Raw genomic sequence first — 18,104 nt, forward strand, 5'->3', positions numbered from 1 at the left:
CTTCACGGAGGTTTTAAATCTCAAAAGTTGCAGTCTTTCGTATCAATAAAAATGGGAATCAATTTTACAACGTGTTATACGTATACCATTTTTTAAGAGTGATACCTACTCTTTTATCGAATATTTCTACCACCATGGATGACTACGAAACGGAAAAGGCTTCGTAACCCCGTACAGGTGTAATTTTATTTATTTATTCACACAGCTATGAATGCCGTTTAACAACAGGGGTATATTTTATGTACGATTGGGTACGTAGGTGTCATGTTTACTCAAGTTTTCATTGGAAAGCCTGGCATAATAAACTGCAGCTGCGGTACAGCAGAGAGCTGAAAAGAGAGGAACACGTATAATGTTGTTGTGGCAACTGCATGATTGTTAGTATTACACCGGATGAGCAGTAATTTAACATTGTTAAGTTTTACACTTGGTCGTTAATTAATTTTATTGATGAAACGGCAGCGCGCTAACGCGAATGTAACAATGTCCGTGAAACAATGCGTATAATACGTTGTAGTACCTATACAAATTATGCCCACTCTCGTTTTTACCCTTTTAATATACAGTATCAGTCAACTTTCTCTATACCTACATGCGTACTGATTTGTATGTAACGATACGGGGAATGAATTTGGACCGCAGAGAAATGTCCGCAGGGAACGATTTTCGTTCATTAATCACGGTGATTGAAGTTATTCAGAGAAAACTGTCGTCAGTCCCACTTGTCATCCTCGTCATCGTGTAATTATCGACCCAACGTATAAGAGTGGTGGTGACACACCATCGCGGCATTGGTCCGACGACGTCCCCCGGCTGTTAAGAGACCAACCTGTACACCGTCTACATAAACCTTCTCTACGTACGCTGTTTCAGATCATTGATACGACGATGGATACGTAAACTGGGCTGCAAATGCCGTTTAAAGAATCGCACTGGATGCGGTAGAGCTAGGATGTCGTCGCAGTGTAACCACTTCGTGCAGAATGCCTGGAAGAAGGAGCTCTGCTCGAATTGCTTCAAACCCCGTGAGGAGCATTCAGAAACCGTCGAGAACAACGCCAGGTTCAAAGGAATAACGGTGACGACGAAGACGATGAACGTCGAGGCGATGCCGCAGGTAAGAAGAGGTTTAAAGAAAGGGGGGTTCGGCTTGGATGATCTAAAATCGAATCTATTTTTAGGAGTAGTTTCTTTTTTTAAAGAAAATGGAAACACTTGGAGCAACTTGAGTTTGAAAGCTTTATCGTTTTATAGTTTCAAAAACATTTTAGAATTTTTTCCCCGTTACCCGTTACACCCACTCACTCTCACTCATCCCAATAACTAATCGAAGTTCTTAACCCCGCCGACGCTGCTTCAGGGGATCCTCAAGGGAAAGACTTCTTCCAGGGGGAAGAAGAAAGTCGCGTTTCCCGATTCGTTTACGGAGGTGATCGGGTACGGCGGTGACGATTTCTCGGACTCGGAGGAGTTCGAGATGAGCGAGTCTTCGCTGGGCTTGGAGGACGACCTTCCCGACGGCGAGGAGGAGCGAGCACTCTGCAACCTGACAAGGGCCAACACGAGCTTCAACACGGTCACCGCGAATCTATCCTCGAGCGGTACTCCAGACGCCAAGAAGTCTTTCGCCTCGTTGATGCTGGGCAAACCGCGTAAGGACTCGGACGGCAAAAAGAAGACCCTGCTCGTCTCGGTGACGCCCTTTGGCGCCGGGGACGCGATTGTACCGACGGCGAAACGGCCCGCCGAACGAAAAGCTGCCAACTTCTCGACGAGCAGACATATCGGCGAGATCGCCGATGCCAAGTCGGAGGTCACCCTGAAGTCGGTGAACAGCTTAGCCGAGGACAAGATCGTCCGGGATAGAAACGAGAAGGAGGCGACGTCCGTTCAGCTCGAGAAGAACGGCTCCGCCCTCGAGAAGATCGTCGACATGCCTCTGATCACGTCGAGCAATCTTATTTCCGTTATACAGAAGAGTGACTCGCTCCAGACCGTCGAGGGCTCGACGATTGCCGGGAGAACGGTGAGCAGCGATCAGGCCTTCCAGAAGTCGGGCTTCGTCGCCAAGCCAAGCGCCGATCGGAAGACCGGCATCACGAGGACCCCCGCTATAAAGAAGCAGAAGGACGCCGACAAGCCGGTCAAGCTCGCGACCCAGGGTAGCTACAAGCAGACCCTGAACTCGAAAAACGAGTACATCGCGAGGACGAGTGCGGCGAGGGAGAACGAGAGCCACGCGAGGATCGAGGATCGGGATGGTGAACCGGAGCCGAAGAAGACCTGGGGGAAGGACGTGAACACGATGGAGGTACAGGCCGCGGATGAGGAGGCTGGTGAGAACAAACCGGACGAAGCCGAGGCCCAGGGATCCTTCGGGCCGAAGGTCAGCAGGGAGCTGGCCGGAGAACCGGACGGCAGAGCCGACGAGGAAGTCGTCGAACCACCAGCCTTGCCGCGGAGCCCGCCGCCGATAGAGCCGCGGAATTCGTCGTTCCTCCACAGCGTCGACGTGAATAAGAAGTCGAAGCCCACGGTTCCCCAGAAGCCGTCTTTTCTGCCGCCGAAGGCACCGTCCGCGTTCAGGAACAGTTCTTGCGAAGCTTCGCGACCGGGGGCCAGAAGTTTTACCCTCAGGGGAACGCAGGATCAGCAAAGTGTAGGCGAAGAGGAAGAGCCGACGGCGTTGATCCCGGGAAGGGGGGAGGACGCCGAGGATGAAACGGGCCGCCCGACGCTCGCCGACGTTGACGGTGATGCCGTAAGGTCGTCGAACAAACGACGGATGGCCCCGAAACCACCGCCGCCGACTTACGCACCGACGTTCGACGAAGCCGGAAGTTCGCTTTTCGCCCGTAATCCAGGCGCGGCCAATCTAAAGTCCGACTCGCCGGTCGTCAGGGAAAAGGAGAAGCGGGAGAGGGCCTCTTCGTGCAGTCCGAAATTCCGCAAGGACGCCACCGAGGAAGTCGCGGACACGCAGCCGAGCGAACAGTCGGGCTCGTCGGTCATTGACGCGGACGCTCGCAGGATGATATCCTTGTCTCAGGACAGCTTAGCCAATAACGCCGATAAAATCGAGGAGAAGAAGAAGGCTCGGTCACGGTTCTCTCTCAAGAAGTTTCTCAGGATGGGCTCGAAGAAGGACCAGGTCGACGGAACCCCCGGCTTCCCGCCGAGACTCGACGATCCCCCAACGTCGCCTCAGCCAACGGCCAAACCTCGACTCGAAATCATACATCCTCTGGAGCTCGACGGCGCCGCCGTTGAGGTTGTCAGTAGGGAACGCCTTCCCAGGATCAGCAAGGACCAGAGAACCGACGAATCCGGCGGCGAGACCGACCAGACCCAGCACCTCTCGTCGCTCTCTACCAGCCCCACTCATCATCATCCCTTTGGTGAGTCGTCGTTAACGTGTACTGCCTTTGCTTACTTCCTTCTTCGTCCTGGTTTCGCGTGATTCGCGGCTGACAACAACACCGACATTTGTCGATGATCGATAAAGTTGACCAATATGGGTATAACCTTCATCCGAAAAGAAGGGTTCGTAGAGGCATTTGCCTTCTGAGAGGTTAAAATTAAATTTCCATTTTCCACCATCGGTGTCCATGCAGCGAGACCCGGGAAGCCGCCGCCACCTCCCAGGAATCAGTCCCTCGACGATTGGGCCCGATTGGACCCGGCGAACAAGCCGGCACGGCCGCCACCACCGCGAACCGAGATCAAATCACCGAGTAAATCGTGGCACCCACCGAATCCTGCGACGAGCCCCGACTCGATCTACGCGAATCTGGGTAAGTTCAGGCCTATACAGTGTAACTAATACGATTGAAAATGAGGCGGGTAATATTATTAATATTATTAATGATAACGAACACGAGTGACGACGATAATAATAATAACAATAATATTAATAATATTAATAATAATAATGATGATAATGATGATAATGATAATAATGACAATAACGATGTAATAGCCATACTCACACGTGGATGCCTGCACGCTTTTTGACATAACAGGCTTGCAAGGATCGTAAACTATTATACCTAGGTACTTGAATAGACATTTTTATCGTGATACAGAGGAGATGAGATGATTGCTGTGATCTAATAGACGTCTCGGTTGTTAGTTTTTGAACCTATCATGATAAGAGAAAATTTTACTCGCGATTTTTATTTGTTTTATATTAAATACTTATAAGCTGCGTCTTTCGTTCATCTTCAATAAACTTGATCTATCACATAGTTATAATTACATATTCATTATGCATGACACTCATCCATACCCATACATTTATGCATCTCACGACTCGCGGTCTTATACTGTAATAAATAATTATGTAAGATGTAATTTTAAGTAAATGGAATCTTGTCTTATGACTCACGATCATCCTGCCGTTTGTTATTCATGATACGGTTCAACTCGTGCATACTTGACTATTTGTTATACCTGTATAGTGTAACGGATACGAACGACGGTTAGAAGTTGGTATATTCGCGCTCATTCTCATCCGATGATTACAGTTCGAACAAGTGTTCAATAACAATATCACCGGATTGGAATTAAAAACGGTAAATTCGTGACAATCTGGGCGGCGAGACGTTGTTCGGTTTTGCATCAAACTAGTTCGACATTACGTCCATTATTAGATATAATGCGAAATAGTACTGACTTGAAAATTAGCTTAGGTATTAGGACACGCGATGCCATGATCGATGATACGCAAAATATCGATTCACTCGCATTTATTAAAAATACAATCGTAATATAGAAATTTTATTTTCTTGGATGCGCAGAGTGAATATACATTTCATTGTCTATTATTCAATTTCGCAGCATTTCAATTTTACTTTTTTTTTCCATTTAATTTGTGCGTTCATTCGTTTACTTATTCTCTCCAATTTCCTGGGACGAGAGCGGTATTGTGGATACACGAAACGTGTATAATCGAAAATTGAACTATAGTTGATATTTTTACCGAGAGTATTAAATATATAAATATAGGAATATACGAGAAGGGTTAGTTATGTTTGAGAATGGCTGTATAATGAAACGTGTATAAGTATAAAAGGTTGTTTCTTTTTTCGTTTTCTTTTGACTTTTAAATGGTTATGCAATTTTATATACTTATATAGATACATACATATAACTCATTAGCGTAAATAAAATAATACCTTTACCTGTAATCACATACATACATATATCCCAATATATATATACATAATATAAAATTACAAGAATTTCCAAATGTTTTGAAATAAATGATTTTGCTTGAACAGAGAATCTCTTGTTTTCTATTAGTGCATCATCTCTCACTGTGTCTTGTCTTACATTTTGTCTCTATCGTTGCATTGTACTGTACCTGTAATAATACATGTTATCGGATCACTGTTTGTCGTACCTTTACATCCAAATTTGCCGGTTCCTCGGTCTGTTTATTTTATTGTTTGTTTCATTTTACTCTCAACCTGTGTGCCTTTTTCGAATGTTTGCCAAATAAAAAACTCAGATAAGAAATAACGAGTGTATACGTAACAGAAATCGCTTACGTGTAATGTTAATATTTATAATCACACCTCAACCGTAACACCGAACGAATCTTTTCATTGCAGTACATGTATGAATTCGGACTATTGCAATCGGTTATTGGTCAATCTTTTCCGACTGAAATGAAAGTAGAGACAAAATGTAAAGGCTTTGTCTGGTGTTACGGTTGGCGGAAAGCTGTCCTCGCCAGTTTTTCACCTAACATATCGTATTGGTAATGCTGGGTGCAACTAACGCCGCATGCGAAAACGAGAAAGGAGCCTTTTTCAGCGATCCAATAAAATATTTCGAATGTTATTTGTCTTTCGTAAAAACGATCGAGCGATTGATCTCTTTATTGTCATGTTTTCTTGCCACTCTATACGGCAGTATTTGCACGACCTCGCTAATTTAGACGAAATTCACGTACAACTCACGTATCCGCAGAGTGTATACACCTACCTACGTCAATCACCCCGCGTATAAACTTATTTGTGCAGTAGCGTACCTACCTGCATACAATATGTATGTGGCATGTATTCTCAAGCTGGAACTATTTACGCCGTTCCACGGAAGAGAAATCGACCCCGTTTGCAGTCGCGCGGATGCGACATTACGGTTTTTTTTTTTGCTTTTCTTTTCTTTTCTTCCATTTTATCACACGACGATTCATAGATACTTGCACGCGTAAGACTGCATCTTTATGACGGTTTTAAAAAGCGATGACGACGCTTTCAAAATTAATCCCCCCCCCCCCCCCCCCCATCATACCCGATCGAATAACAAGTTCTCGTTGCACAAAATATACGCATGATAATAATACGACTGAAATAATCGAATTGTGAGAAAAATGCTCAACACGATTGCATTTGTCGCAAAAAAAAAGCTGAAAACGTCGCGATTTCATAATTTTATGCGGAACGTCGAGTTTGCTGTATGGTAGCTTAAAATAGGCTGTGTTCTGCATTGTGTCTTGTGGTACTAACCCTGGCGCTTGACCATGGCGGGCGGCCCTGCAGCAGCGGAGGATGTTCCAGGTGAAGTACGGAGCGCCCTCGCCCCCTCAAAGCCTCAGAGGACGGCCAGCATGAGGGACCAGGCGATCTGCCAGCCCCCGGTGAAGAAGCGTCCCGCCGCGATGCCCCCGAACCACGGGGACTACGAGCCTCTCGCCGGCCCTCGATCATCCACGACGGAGTCATCGGTAATTAATCGTCTCCGTGCTATCCGCGCTCCGTGACTGAGAAAAGCTGTGAGCGTCATTCCCCAGACGACGAAACTCAAATTCCGCCTCCTCCTCTTGTTGCCAGAATCTGTCAAACGACAACCACGCGTACGAGTGCCTCTCCAGTTCTCCGGAGTGCGATTCGTCCCTCGATCTTCGACACGGAGCGGCGAGTCGTGAGGGAGCTTTTCAGGTGAACGGGAAGAGGAAGTCGGACAGCAGTGCTCTCGATCCTGGAACCGACTTCGCCTACCACAATCAGCCATTCACCAGATCGACGTCGCTGCCATACTGCGGAAGCGAGACAGAGAGCGAGCTTTATTCGCCGTACAGCTTTTGCACCGGGGACGAGGTCAGATCGCGTAACAACGTCGTTTCTGTAGAACGAGTAGGACGCTTCTTGATTTCTGACACCGCGAGTTTTCTGTTCCAGGGCCCGGAGGACGACCAGGACTGGAAGAACGGTAAGGAATGCGAGTCCAAGGTCGGAAGGCTGAGACAGCGGCGGGGAAGGAGCATCGTTCATCGAAGTCTCGAGGACAACTACGGAGCCGTCATTGTTGCGAACCACGAAGCTCTGGCTCAGGTGTTGGAGCAGGTCAGTAGTCGAACTGTGTGCACCTCGTCGCTGGAGATGAGTACCCCGTAAAATTTCTTTCCTGTGCTCTGAAATCGGCGTCATTATACCGTCTTTGCAACAGCTGAATCAAACATCCGGAATCCCACCCGCGTTAAGAGGTCTGAAAACGGCGAGTCTGCGGCTGTCGGATTTCGTCCTGGATCAGAATTCGTCGCTGCCGTTAGGAAGGAGGGTGTTTTACTCGGCTTCGTGGAACGGCAACTCGGTTACGATTTGCGTAGCGCTTGATCTGACGCTGCACGTATCGCGGAAGGAGTTCAATCTCGTACCGATAATCGAGTTCACCGACACGATACCGGAATTTGTTGCCAAGAAAATAGTAAATCACGGCTGGAACGGCAACGTCGAGGGTGAGATTTCTTTTTCCCGTGCCCAACGGATAGTAACGCCCTTGTCTCACGGTGACAATGCTTTACCAACGCTCTCTGTTTTCCTACTGTAGCCACGATCTCGGTGCTGCCCCATCTTCAGGTCACAACGATCGACTCCTTCGCCGGATCCGTGAAAGACACGGGTGACGAAGGATTCGTGAGAGAGGCGTCCTTCGTCCTTTTGCAGCTGGTGAACGCCTTCAAGAATCTGCAAGCTCGGGGGGTGGAGGAGGCAGCGATAAACTTAAGTAACGCCGTCCTCTGTCGAGAAGCCAAGGACGCTTGCTACAGACTCTACCTCCTTCAAAGGTGATCCCAATCGTTTCAGGATAGAGGGATAGGTCGAATCGCTCGATACTCAAGTTTCTCTTTCACAATCTTCTTTTTTCATGGTCCAGCCTAAGCTCGGACACCAATGGGGAATGGGAACAGGGGAAGGCCTCCTTGTGCAAGTGCGTTCTTCGGGCTCTTCGGGAGCTGACGCTTTCCAAGAGGCTGCCATTGGTTCAGGAGTTGTTGGAGCGGGAGAGAACCGCCAGTTTGTCTCAGGTAATGGGATATAAAATACGACGCCGACCTTGATTCCGTCCATCCGGATGCCTGAGTCAATATAAAAATATCATGTTCTACAGGTGAAATCCGTCCTCGAGTTCTCCCTCTGGGGTCCTGCCGACGTGACTCTCGGAGGGCCGAGAGACCGCGAAATGACGTTGCAAAGGTGGCTCGACCTCGAACGAGCGACGGTGCTTCACGCCCTGGTCAAGGCGAGGGCACAGTTGGCCGTCACCGACGAGTATCACCTATTATTCCTCGTTCGCACTAGCGCAAAGATCATGTGCGAGGCCTCGATGCTTTTGGATGCCCAGCTGCGGAAATAAGTTGGCAGGGTTATAGAGGGAGCGAAAAATGAAATTTACCAGTGTGACGTTACATATAGATTGAAGAATGACACAAATTTACACATAGATATAGTATATATTTATATTATAATAATGCTCAATTTTATTAAGGGAACAAAATCGTATTGATAGACTATTTCGAAGAATTTTAACGAACAATAACCAATTGAATACTCGCCGTCGCGGTTCGGTTTAAATCAAGTTTCTACCCGCGAATCGCGCCGATTCCGTAATCTCTTTTGTAATTTAGCTCATGTTTCTTCTCGAAGATTGTTCGTGAACTGTACGCGAAAAACATGGGAGAATAATCTCGAAGTTGATTTTAGTATTCTTTATCGTCTCGCAATTTTTCGCTGATTGTCTTGTCTTTCATTCCCCCCTCACCCCGTTTCTTCTTGAACCACTTTCACTAGTGAACATTATCCAACCTCCCATCCTCATTTCATCACCTTCACACTATTTATCTAATTTACATTTTTCAAGCCACGTACATTACTTTTGTTTGTACATAACGATAACTTTCATAGTACGTACTCGTACGTAAATGTGCATATACCTGTGTATTAATACGAGAAGCAGCTGGATAAGAAATGAACTGTAATCAAAAATTGGTAGTGTTAGGAGGTATACGAAATGAATTTTGTATATCATATTGCAGTTTGTACTATTGAATAAATAACCCAATGACGTTTAATCACAAAGTCGTCGGAATACCGTTCCGATGATGAACAATAATACAGATATGTTGCCGGGATTCGGTGGATCAGACGTTGCCTTCATTGTAATTTCATTGGACAATTTAAGTAAGTCATTAAATTTTGCAAATATTTTATTTCAACAGTAATGAGTGACAGACATTATCAAACATTCGATAGATTATTATAAAAATGCGTGATTTCACCAGAAATTCACTTAAACTATCGTTGGCTCTTTTCTGAGCGACACCACCATGCTATGCGTCTTCATCCGGTACGGGTCCTAGCTCTGGTACCTGCCAAATTATTCATAATCATAATTTCATGCAGTGTTATTTCGTCGACCATTTTTGCAATCGACAATGTTTCGAGAAACACTAGCGAGTTTACGTACCGCCTCGTCGACCACATCGGTACCGTCTTCCCCGTCGGATTCTCTGAATGGAAAATATCACGGAATGACTACTTTGCCAGAGGAAATGGACTTGACTGCTGCGATAAAAATTGCTACTCACTTGTCGTCGGCAAAATTGCGAGCGTAGACTCTAAGTAAAAATTCTTCTTTTCCTTGAGGACGCCAAATTTGCGGAACGATGCAGTAAGTACCGGCTTTCAGTTGCACCGAGTAACAGATCTCGCGCCGTGGAAATCCCCAGTTTTTATTCACCGGAGTGTGCCTTTTGAAAAATCTAACGCTCAGTGATTTTGGTAAATTTTTGGGATCCTTCAGCTGTTGGAAAATATCACAAACTTAATAATTTTTCGTTTACGCTTTTGTGCAGAACTTTTAGATCGTAGATATAATTTATAAATTGTACCCTTCGTACGTATACTTTCATGAACAGTGATTCGTGGATATATGGAGAGTACAGTGCCGGAATAGCCTAAACGACGTTGTCGATAAGGCTCGCTCTCACTATCCTAAGCCATTTAAAATTAGCCTTATCGACAACGTGGGTTAGGCTACTCTGCCACTGAATACTTCACATATGAACATTATATTTTTAAATCAAACCGACTTAAAACGTACCTCGTAAATTTCAAAACCAATCTTTCGATTTTCGGCACGTTTTATCCTCTGATATTTCTGCATCACTGCTACGACCACTGTGCATTCGCTTTCCTTGTCCCTTGGTTTTACCGTAATGCGATACTGCGGTACACGATCGGCCAACGCTTAAAGAGTGTTGATGATTGAGTATAAAATCAGATTCTGAGAAAAGGTCGGGGGAAATGTTAACCGAATTAGTACTTACATAATTCATCATCCGTCACTCCGTGTAACCATTCTCCTTCAAACACCTTAACTTGCCAATCAGTTTTTCCTTCGCGACTAGAACCGTCTGTCAAAGATTTTGGGATGATGTAACAAATTTCGACGATCGTAAAGAAACTCTTGAATTTTTTAAAAGGCATCCAAAATTCACCGTCGCGTTTTGTCACCATCTCTAGTTCTTTCTTCAATTTTTCGGGTACTTCTTTCCACTCACGCGAACTGTCCGACAATCAAATCAATCCTCAAGTTTAGTCGCGGGATTAACAGCATTTCCAACAGTATTTTTAGCAATACTCCAAAGTAGCAGGTACCTGCTACACTCAAATCGTCACGTGATAAACAGTAATCACCAAGGCTGATTGCTGCATTTGCATTCTCTAATCTACGGATAGAATATCAATCCAATATACTTACCCTTCACTCAACTCCCCGGTCCATTCATATTTGCCATACGGGTCTCTCAGTCTCACCCACTCGACTCGATCGTTGCCATCCACGTAATTCGTGTAAACCTTTGTAACAGTGTACACATGGCCTTCGAATAATCCTGCCTCATTGCCGGGTCCGTGATCGTTGAGTCTTGGCTGTGATTATACGTTTTCTTGTTATATTTTCCTCTACTCGAAAACATTAATAATAATAATTCACTGTCTCAGATATCCGCCAATCGCACTTACCCGCATACATGCCATGAGAGCATTTTCTTCCTGCCCATCCAGCAAGTTGTTGAACAAGTTTTCATCATCGTTGGAGTAAACGCGAACAATTCCACCCGTGAAATCTTCCATGGCTTCACCACACGCTCCCCAGTTGACGGCACCCCAGTCATCGTAGAGCTTGGCGTAAGCTTTCGTAAGCAACGCGCACCAGAATTCATTATTTTCGGTCGAATGTGCGTAAACTGATTGCGATCCATTCCACAACATTGGCAGGTAGTCGTCAACCACGACGTCCACCCATTTTCCAAAATACCAGAATCTGTGTACGAAGACGTGCGTGAAATAGGATCGAAAAAGCTTACCTGCTTAAATTTCACCTCATTTTACGATACGGTATGCGTTTTTTGTAACGCGTGTAAACTTCTACACGCCTCGAAGTTAGGTGGATGCCGGAAGTTGTCGCATACCTGAAATGGAATATTCCGGCGTATTCCCCTTCGCGAAAGCTCTGACCCTTTGGAACAACTTTGGACCATAAGATAGGGTTCATTGCCAGAGCGGACAGACCCGCCTGGAACCAACAGTCGGCCAACTTCCCTTGCGCAATGTCCATCCGCGATGTTCCGTCAACGACGAATTCAGCCGGCTTGTCTTTAGGGATATCCTGAAAATTAGCGCATATTGGAAGATATCAAATCGATTGTGAAATTCAGGAAAACGGCTGAAACGAACAATTTTGTGAAAGTATCAAGTGTGGCCTGAACAACAGTTATATACTATATATATATATTTTCTCGGAAATTATTTGCATATCAGATTTGTCCCTCGCCTTGGCTCGTATCCATGCGATGTCACGATAAACTATGTCTGCGTTGTCATAACCGGCTCTCGGAACACTTAGGGTACTCGTTCTTGGAAATAATGGATCTTCGAACGATTTTCCCGAAGCTAAGCATTCCTTCTTGAGTTGATCATAATCTTGAATTGGTCCTCTTGGTTTGATGCCAGAACCTTCTTCTCCTAGCTGATAAAATCAGAATGAATATCGGTAATCTGTTACAGTTCGTAGAAGGAATCCAAAATACTCGGTTAAACAAACTTTGAAAATCGTGGTCACGTTGGCGCCGACGAATCCGCCTTCTGAAACGTTATGCTGAACAAGTAGGTTACCGAACGCTTCCCCACAGTCATAGACTTTGCATCTGGAAATAAATACTAATGAGTGTCCATGCAAATCCAATTATTTCTTTCAAGTACTTTGTATCATTTAACATTGCATGCCACAGAGAGTTCTTCGAAATCTTACTGCTTCAGCGTTTCCGAAGTCTTCTTGCAATACTCGAACGGAGAATTGGTAGAGTCACCGGACATTCTGCAGGTACAAAATCTATTAAAACCTGCCCCACTGTTATACAATGAATCAAGGGTGTTGGCTTGCGATAGTGAATATTATAGTTAAACAGATGAGAATCGCAGTAATCGTTTGTGCAGATACTTGAAATCTGTATGAAAATAGCACAACGCAGCTTCTGTAACCTTCGTAACTTTTCAGAGGTTCACAATAAGGAGAACTGTATAAGCTTATAACGGGAAACAAAACTACCTAAGAATGTGACCAAATTTAGCTTTATATAGCATTTGGCAACCGAGAATTTGTGATTTTTCGTAAACCGTAAACAGGAAAACCGCAACGCAACTATCGAACTTTAATAGCGGCTAAATATTAATCTTGAAGTTGCGAAATTTGCACGTGCCTAATTAATCAAGGCGTTTTGATAAGCTCGAGATTATTCATCTGCGGTAGAGAATTAATTACACGAGAAGAGAAGGAGATTAAGCAGAGAATTATTATATATGGAATACAAAAATAGGAAATGAAATCACCAGACTATTGTCCGCATCTGAAGCACTGTAATATACTCTCCAGCTGCTTTTAATTGGTCAGTCGGAGTAAAAAAAACTGTGCGAGATTATCATTCATCACATTTTTTTGCGACATCAAGTTTTATTACAATCAATATCCAGGTTTGACAAATTCTTAGTTAAAAATGAACCGACCTACAGTTTGGATTCAAGTGGTCCACAAACTCATCTCATCTCATATCCAGAATAATATGATAAGTGTCAATGCTAAAATCGATTTTATTTTGTATTTAACATTACGCTATCTTGTGCAAAGCTTTGTCACATCATGGTAATGTTTTCATGGAGCCGGAAATAAAACTTGGAAATGAGCAATCCCGAGCGTAATTCCATATTTGGAAGGGAATCAAGCAACGTATTAGAGAAAGAAGATGAGCATTGTTAAATTTAGGGTAACTAGGCAGTTGTCCCTGTGGCGAATCGTGAAACTCTGTTTCGGATCTTGGAGAACGAGGGTGGTAATTAGTTGCGGGGACAATAATTGTCACGTTCGAAAATAAAGAGCCAAGCTAGATTCAAAAACTTTTATCTATTCAGTTTGGTTCCTGCAGGCATTCGAACTCCGGTGACCTATAAACGGATGGCATCGAACGGTGGCATTAAATGGAAGGTCAGCTCAGGTTAGAAACCGAAAACGGGTGGTTTGCTTTAAATTAAACGCAAATCACCGCATTACGGAATTTATTTTAGTTTAATCAGCCAAGGACCCGAGATAAATTTCATACTTTCACGCAAAAACAAGTTAATAACTACGAGTCGAATTTCGCGGCTACTTAATCAACCGCAAACAGCTAGTTTGTATTAGTTCCAACATTATTAAATACGTAAGGAAATTGAGTTTCTTTTAATTATTTCAGAATTCGATGAGTTCTAAAATTGCATGCAGCAACGAGACAAATTTTAATCACACTTTCCTACAATATCAACTTCCATTTTTATTAAAATCTGCGTATGAGTAAATTCTTGTCTAAAACTGATCGTATATTGAATAATATTGCAGCTCGCACATTAATCAGGGCTAAAGAGAAGATTACGAGACAATGACGATTTGTCTACAACCATGTCAGAGGCTTGTTTCGAAATAACTTCCAAATCTGATGATTGACTCGGAGTGCAAGTATGCTTTCGAACCCAAGGGTTTGCTGAAGAATTTTAATTATTGTAGGTAAAGATTTGCACGTATCAGTCGTCGTGCAGTCTGATATGTAAGGGCTCTGATGCGTATTCGCATTCATAATCCATTTTCGCAATCAGCGCTTTTGTTATACATGTCTTATCTTGCTACGAATGATATAGGTTAAAATACAGAATATGCAATGGATAAAAAGTTTTACCAGATTTTATTTCATCAGTAAAATGTACAAGTATTGTTGAGATATCATTAAAACGTGAGTCATTGATTTTGAAGCAAGGTGATAATAATCAGTAGAAGTAAAAATTATACACGAATCAATCAACGGTAATATTGAATGAAGCCTTGGATATCTCAGATTAAGTTGTCGTGAATGCTAATCATCGCATTGCGAGATTCATTTTTGTGTAATCAGCCAAAGGCTCGTGATAAGTTTCAAATTTCCACGCAGCGACAAATTAATAATTACGATCGTCCCAAAAGATGAGCTCTCGAACTCGAGTCTAACAAGTCGCTTTTTTAATTTTTATTTCCTATTCATTTAACATGCGAAGACTTCACTTTTCGTTAAAAGTTTTCTCTAATTCACGCATAGATCCTCAAAGCTGATTCTTCAAGCTTTCTAAATCTCTGCGATGATTATGTCTTATCATAGAAGTTTCGGAAGCATGAAGAATCAGAAAAGTGAAATTTTCCCGTGTTACATGAACAGGAAATAAAAATTAAAAAAGCAACCTGTTGGACTCGAGCCAGAAATCTCGCCTTTTGGGTAAGATTTTTCTTTTATGAAACATATATCTTTGAAACGTATTAGATCAAATTGCGATCACCCTGTTGAGAAGCACAGCTGAACAGGCTAATTAGTCTAGGAGTTTAGATAAGTTTCTTTGAAAACATTTTGAATTCCCGTGCGATAACATTTACGGACCAAGTAGCAGTATTACACGTAGGCATAGTGAACGAAAATAAATTTCTAACTCTCGGAAACTCCGACACGATTTGACATTGTTGATTTAAACAGACTTGTTATTAATTAATGTTTCAGATACATATTTTTAGTTTCATCGATGTTCAAAAATCCATATACTGCATTTTCCTATCTTATGAATTCACTACATATCAGAGAGAGCAATGTCTCTCTTCACTGATTTTCACGACTATTATTACGGAAATAAAGGGGAAACTTTGAAACAAAACGTCCAACGACGAATCGACGTTGTCGTGGTCATAATCCCTTATTGTAATAAACTCTGTTTGGAATTCCTCCCGTCAATTCTTGATACTTGTCATACTCCTCGTGGCACAATTTCATCGTCCAAACGTGCATCGAGCTGAAACACATTCTTTACGTAAAGGACAGAACAACTACCCCAACAAACTGCAGCACGGTAATAAAGTGGAACAATTTGACTAATCTTACTTTCTCTGAGGGTAGATCGCCAAGGCAGTAGGGATCATGAAACTGAGACTGTGGATGGGAACAGATTGCAAGTTATTCATTATTGCTTTGAACGTTCACCGAAGGTCAGTGACTGCAAGACGATAAACTCACAAGAGGCCACAGAGAGCCGTCTGCAACGGAAGTTCCAGCCGAGGTCGCATTTGGTAGAAGCAGTAGGGCTTCACAATGTTCATGATTACTGGGACGAGCATCATCCCCGGGGCCGCCATTACGATCCTCGTGACGACGCACTCCGAGATGCCCTTGAGAGCCGCCACTTTTGACTTCATTATCGACTTCTCACTGTCCTTCGGGCCAACGTCGACCCCGTGTTTAAGTTCATCCTGCCTCATTATCGGAAGATTGACCATGTTTGCTGCTGCGACCGCAACGAATGGAGTCCAACGCTGAAAGACAATTGTGTAGGTATGTTACACTATCGCCTAGTCATCGGTCTTTTGGTGTATACGAGAAAGTTGAAGTGCGCCTCAGTGTTCAACGTCGCGTCGATATTACTTTCATCAGATCCCCTCTATAAGACATCATCTTCCGGAAGGTGAGCGCGGCGGTACTACCGGCAGCTGTGGCGACAAGAAAAGCTGTTGCTATCCCGTTCTTATTGGCCTGATATTCGTCCCGGGCGTTTCTGTTCGAATGATTGACGATCGCGTTGAAGCCCTGATTCATCACCTGCCATCCGACGATTCCTCTGGTCGTTCTAACGGGAGAAATTCTTTCCTTCTTCACTCATCCTGAACTGAGTGTATAATTGAAATTACAATAAATTCTGCGCTCGTACTTGTAGTAAACGAGCATCCCAGCCGTGAGGAACAAGCACCCTGGTAGCTGAAACGACATCCTCCCGATGACGTTCGTCAACCGGCCATTGTCCGGGTGAAACGCACTGTCCCTTAATTTCTTAGCCCAGATTACGTCTTCCCTCGTTGTCCCGGTCGGTTCCTTTCCAGTTCTAATTCCGGCATCGCCGTAATTTGAGAAACGGCGTAAGGAATCGGTAGAAGAACATTGCGTGCATCGAATAGTACCGATTAATGCAGTTTTGAAAAGAAGTAATAATCATCGCATAATCTTTGAATACTTGTAATCCTCGCAAAGCTTCTTGGCCTCACACAGCCTCTCTTGGTTGTAAAAGATCGTTCGGCAATCCGTTATAAAGGCAAAATGTTTCCAGCGACCGATGTATGATTCCTGATTCCAGAGCGGTTCGTCCACGTTTATTCTTTGGTCTTTATCTGGACCAGCGTCAGCGGCTCCCTTTTTCTCATCTTTCCTCACATGTGATGACACGAGTTGAGCGTGCATGCGAGCACCGTCCATGTTATCGCATCACCTGCAATAGATTGCCAACCATTCGGCTCATTTGGACGTAGTGCAAGTGATTCGTCGTGGCGGTCAGTCGAAGTGTGCTGATTGCAATGCCTGATTAGAATCGAACAGATCCAGCTACACAAGACATCAATGACATTTCTTCGAATACCTGTCAAAGAAAATCCGGAAAATTCAGGAAAGTAACATAGGTTGTACTTTGGCCGGTACATCCAGGATTGAAAAATTTGCTTCATTGAATTTATATTTCTGATCACATTAACGACATCTTGACAAGTATACCCTAGTTTTTATGACTGCTCATGTCTACTTTTACTTGGTATTTGCTTTATTTTTACTGCTTTTACTCTAACGGATATTTTTAATTTCCGGCAGATTTGTTGAGATTGACAACTCTGACATGTCACTTTTTTCAAATTTGACAGTGATTCAGGGCAGAAAATGCACGTGCTGCGGCGTTCACGGTGTTCGCAATGCATACATACATACATAAGTAGGTAGGCATTTATACGTACGTACGTACATTAAAGAGTATACTAAGTAGAACCGTCGGCGATGCAACATGTTTTCTTTTTTTTTTTTTGAATATATATTGATGCATAAGCTGCATTGAAGACATTCTATTAGTTTTGTTGAAATTCTTTCTATTGCATCGTATGACCTCTCTAATTCCTGTATGAACGTGGAACACGCAGAGGAAGAAAATAGTATATCATCAGTCCGTTATCAAAAGAAGAGCAGCATACAACTTTACAAAGACTTATGGATAAATCGGAGCCCAAAGTATTAACACGTTAGAATGTCCCCTTCACCTTGCCAAGGTGAACGGATGCGCGCAGAGGCCATCCGGTACCGAGATGACAACTTTCCGTGCAGTACATGTTCGGAACCGCTAAAATGTCGAAGGAAGAGGATGGAAAAATCGACGGGAAATGGATCTCATCTTGTCGGTATATTCCGATATCAC

General features: G+C 43.8%; 2 protein-coding genes across 4 annotated transcripts in view; one reads left to right on the forward strand and one right to left on the reverse strand.

Annotated features, from left to right (window-relative positions):
- LOC124221735 (uncharacterized) overlaps positions 1 to 10,032 on the forward strand; it is a 38,574-nt gene extending 28,542 nt beyond the window's left edge. Inside the window, exons 2-11 of one of the 3 annotated variants that reach the window (XM_046631987.2) lie at positions 874 to 1,117; positions 1,361 to 3,398; positions 3,615 to 3,794; positions 6,549 to 6,733; positions 6,840 to 7,106; positions 7,188 to 7,352; positions 7,456 to 7,744; positions 7,837 to 8,074; positions 8,164 to 8,314; positions 8,398 to 10,032. In XM_046631987.2, coding sequence (XP_046487943.1) covers positions 953 to 1,117; positions 1,361 to 3,398; positions 3,615 to 3,794; positions 6,549 to 6,733; positions 6,840 to 7,106; positions 7,188 to 7,352; positions 7,456 to 7,744; positions 7,837 to 8,074; positions 8,164 to 8,314; positions 8,398 to 8,643 — 3,924 coding nt within the window. In that variant the 5' untranslated portion in view covers positions 874 to 952 and the 3' untranslated portion in view covers positions 8,644 to 10,032. Of the gene's footprint in view, positions 1 to 873; positions 1,118 to 1,360; positions 3,399 to 3,614; positions 3,795 to 6,548; positions 6,734 to 6,839; positions 7,107 to 7,187; positions 7,353 to 7,455; positions 7,745 to 7,836; positions 8,075 to 8,163; positions 8,315 to 8,397 lie in introns of those variants that run through there. The other 2 variants (XM_046631988.2, XM_069137277.1) reach the window with 2 other exon arrangements.
- Positions 9,476 to 12,880, reverse strand: LOC124221739 (calpain-A-like). The gene is made up of 11 exons (XM_046631995.1): positions 12,601 to 12,880; positions 12,394 to 12,496; positions 12,124 to 12,318; positions 11,762 to 11,958; positions 11,313 to 11,613; positions 11,050 to 11,219; positions 10,616 to 10,854; positions 10,390 to 10,535; positions 9,875 to 10,089; positions 9,754 to 9,796; positions 9,476 to 9,655 (listed from the first exon to the last, which is right to left on the reverse strand). Exons 1-11 carry the CDS (start codon positions 12,663 to 12,665, stop codon positions 9,617 to 9,619), a joined length of 1,713 nt encoding a protein of 570 aa, XP_046487951.1. The 5' UTR covers positions 12,666 to 12,880; the 3' UTR covers positions 9,476 to 9,616.
- Positions 12,881 to 18,104: the final 5,224 nt, after the last annotated feature.

The sequence above is a fragment of the Neodiprion pinetum genome, chromosome 6, assembly GCF_021155775.2.
Source record: "Neodiprion pinetum isolate iyNeoPine1 chromosome 6, iyNeoPine1.2, whole genome shotgun sequence".
NCBI classification, from domain to species: Eukaryota; Metazoa; Arthropoda; class Insecta; order Hymenoptera; family Diprionidae; genus Neodiprion; species Neodiprion pinetum.

Bases quoted from the DNA above. Each gene is read 5' to 3' on its own strand.
- LOC124221739 (XM_046631995.1), bottom strand. From the start codon at position 12,665: ATGTCCGGTGACTCTACCAATTCTCCGTTCGAGTATTGCAAGAAGACT. The intron at 11,959-12,123 runs GCGAGGGACAAA...GCTAATTTTCAG, and splicing joins TCGCATGGATACGAGCCAAG to GATATCCCTAAAGACAAGCC. The intron at 9,656-9,753 runs GTACGTAAACTC...ATAATTTGGCAG, and splicing joins CCGATGTGGTCGACGAGGCG to GTACCAGAGCTAGGACCCGT.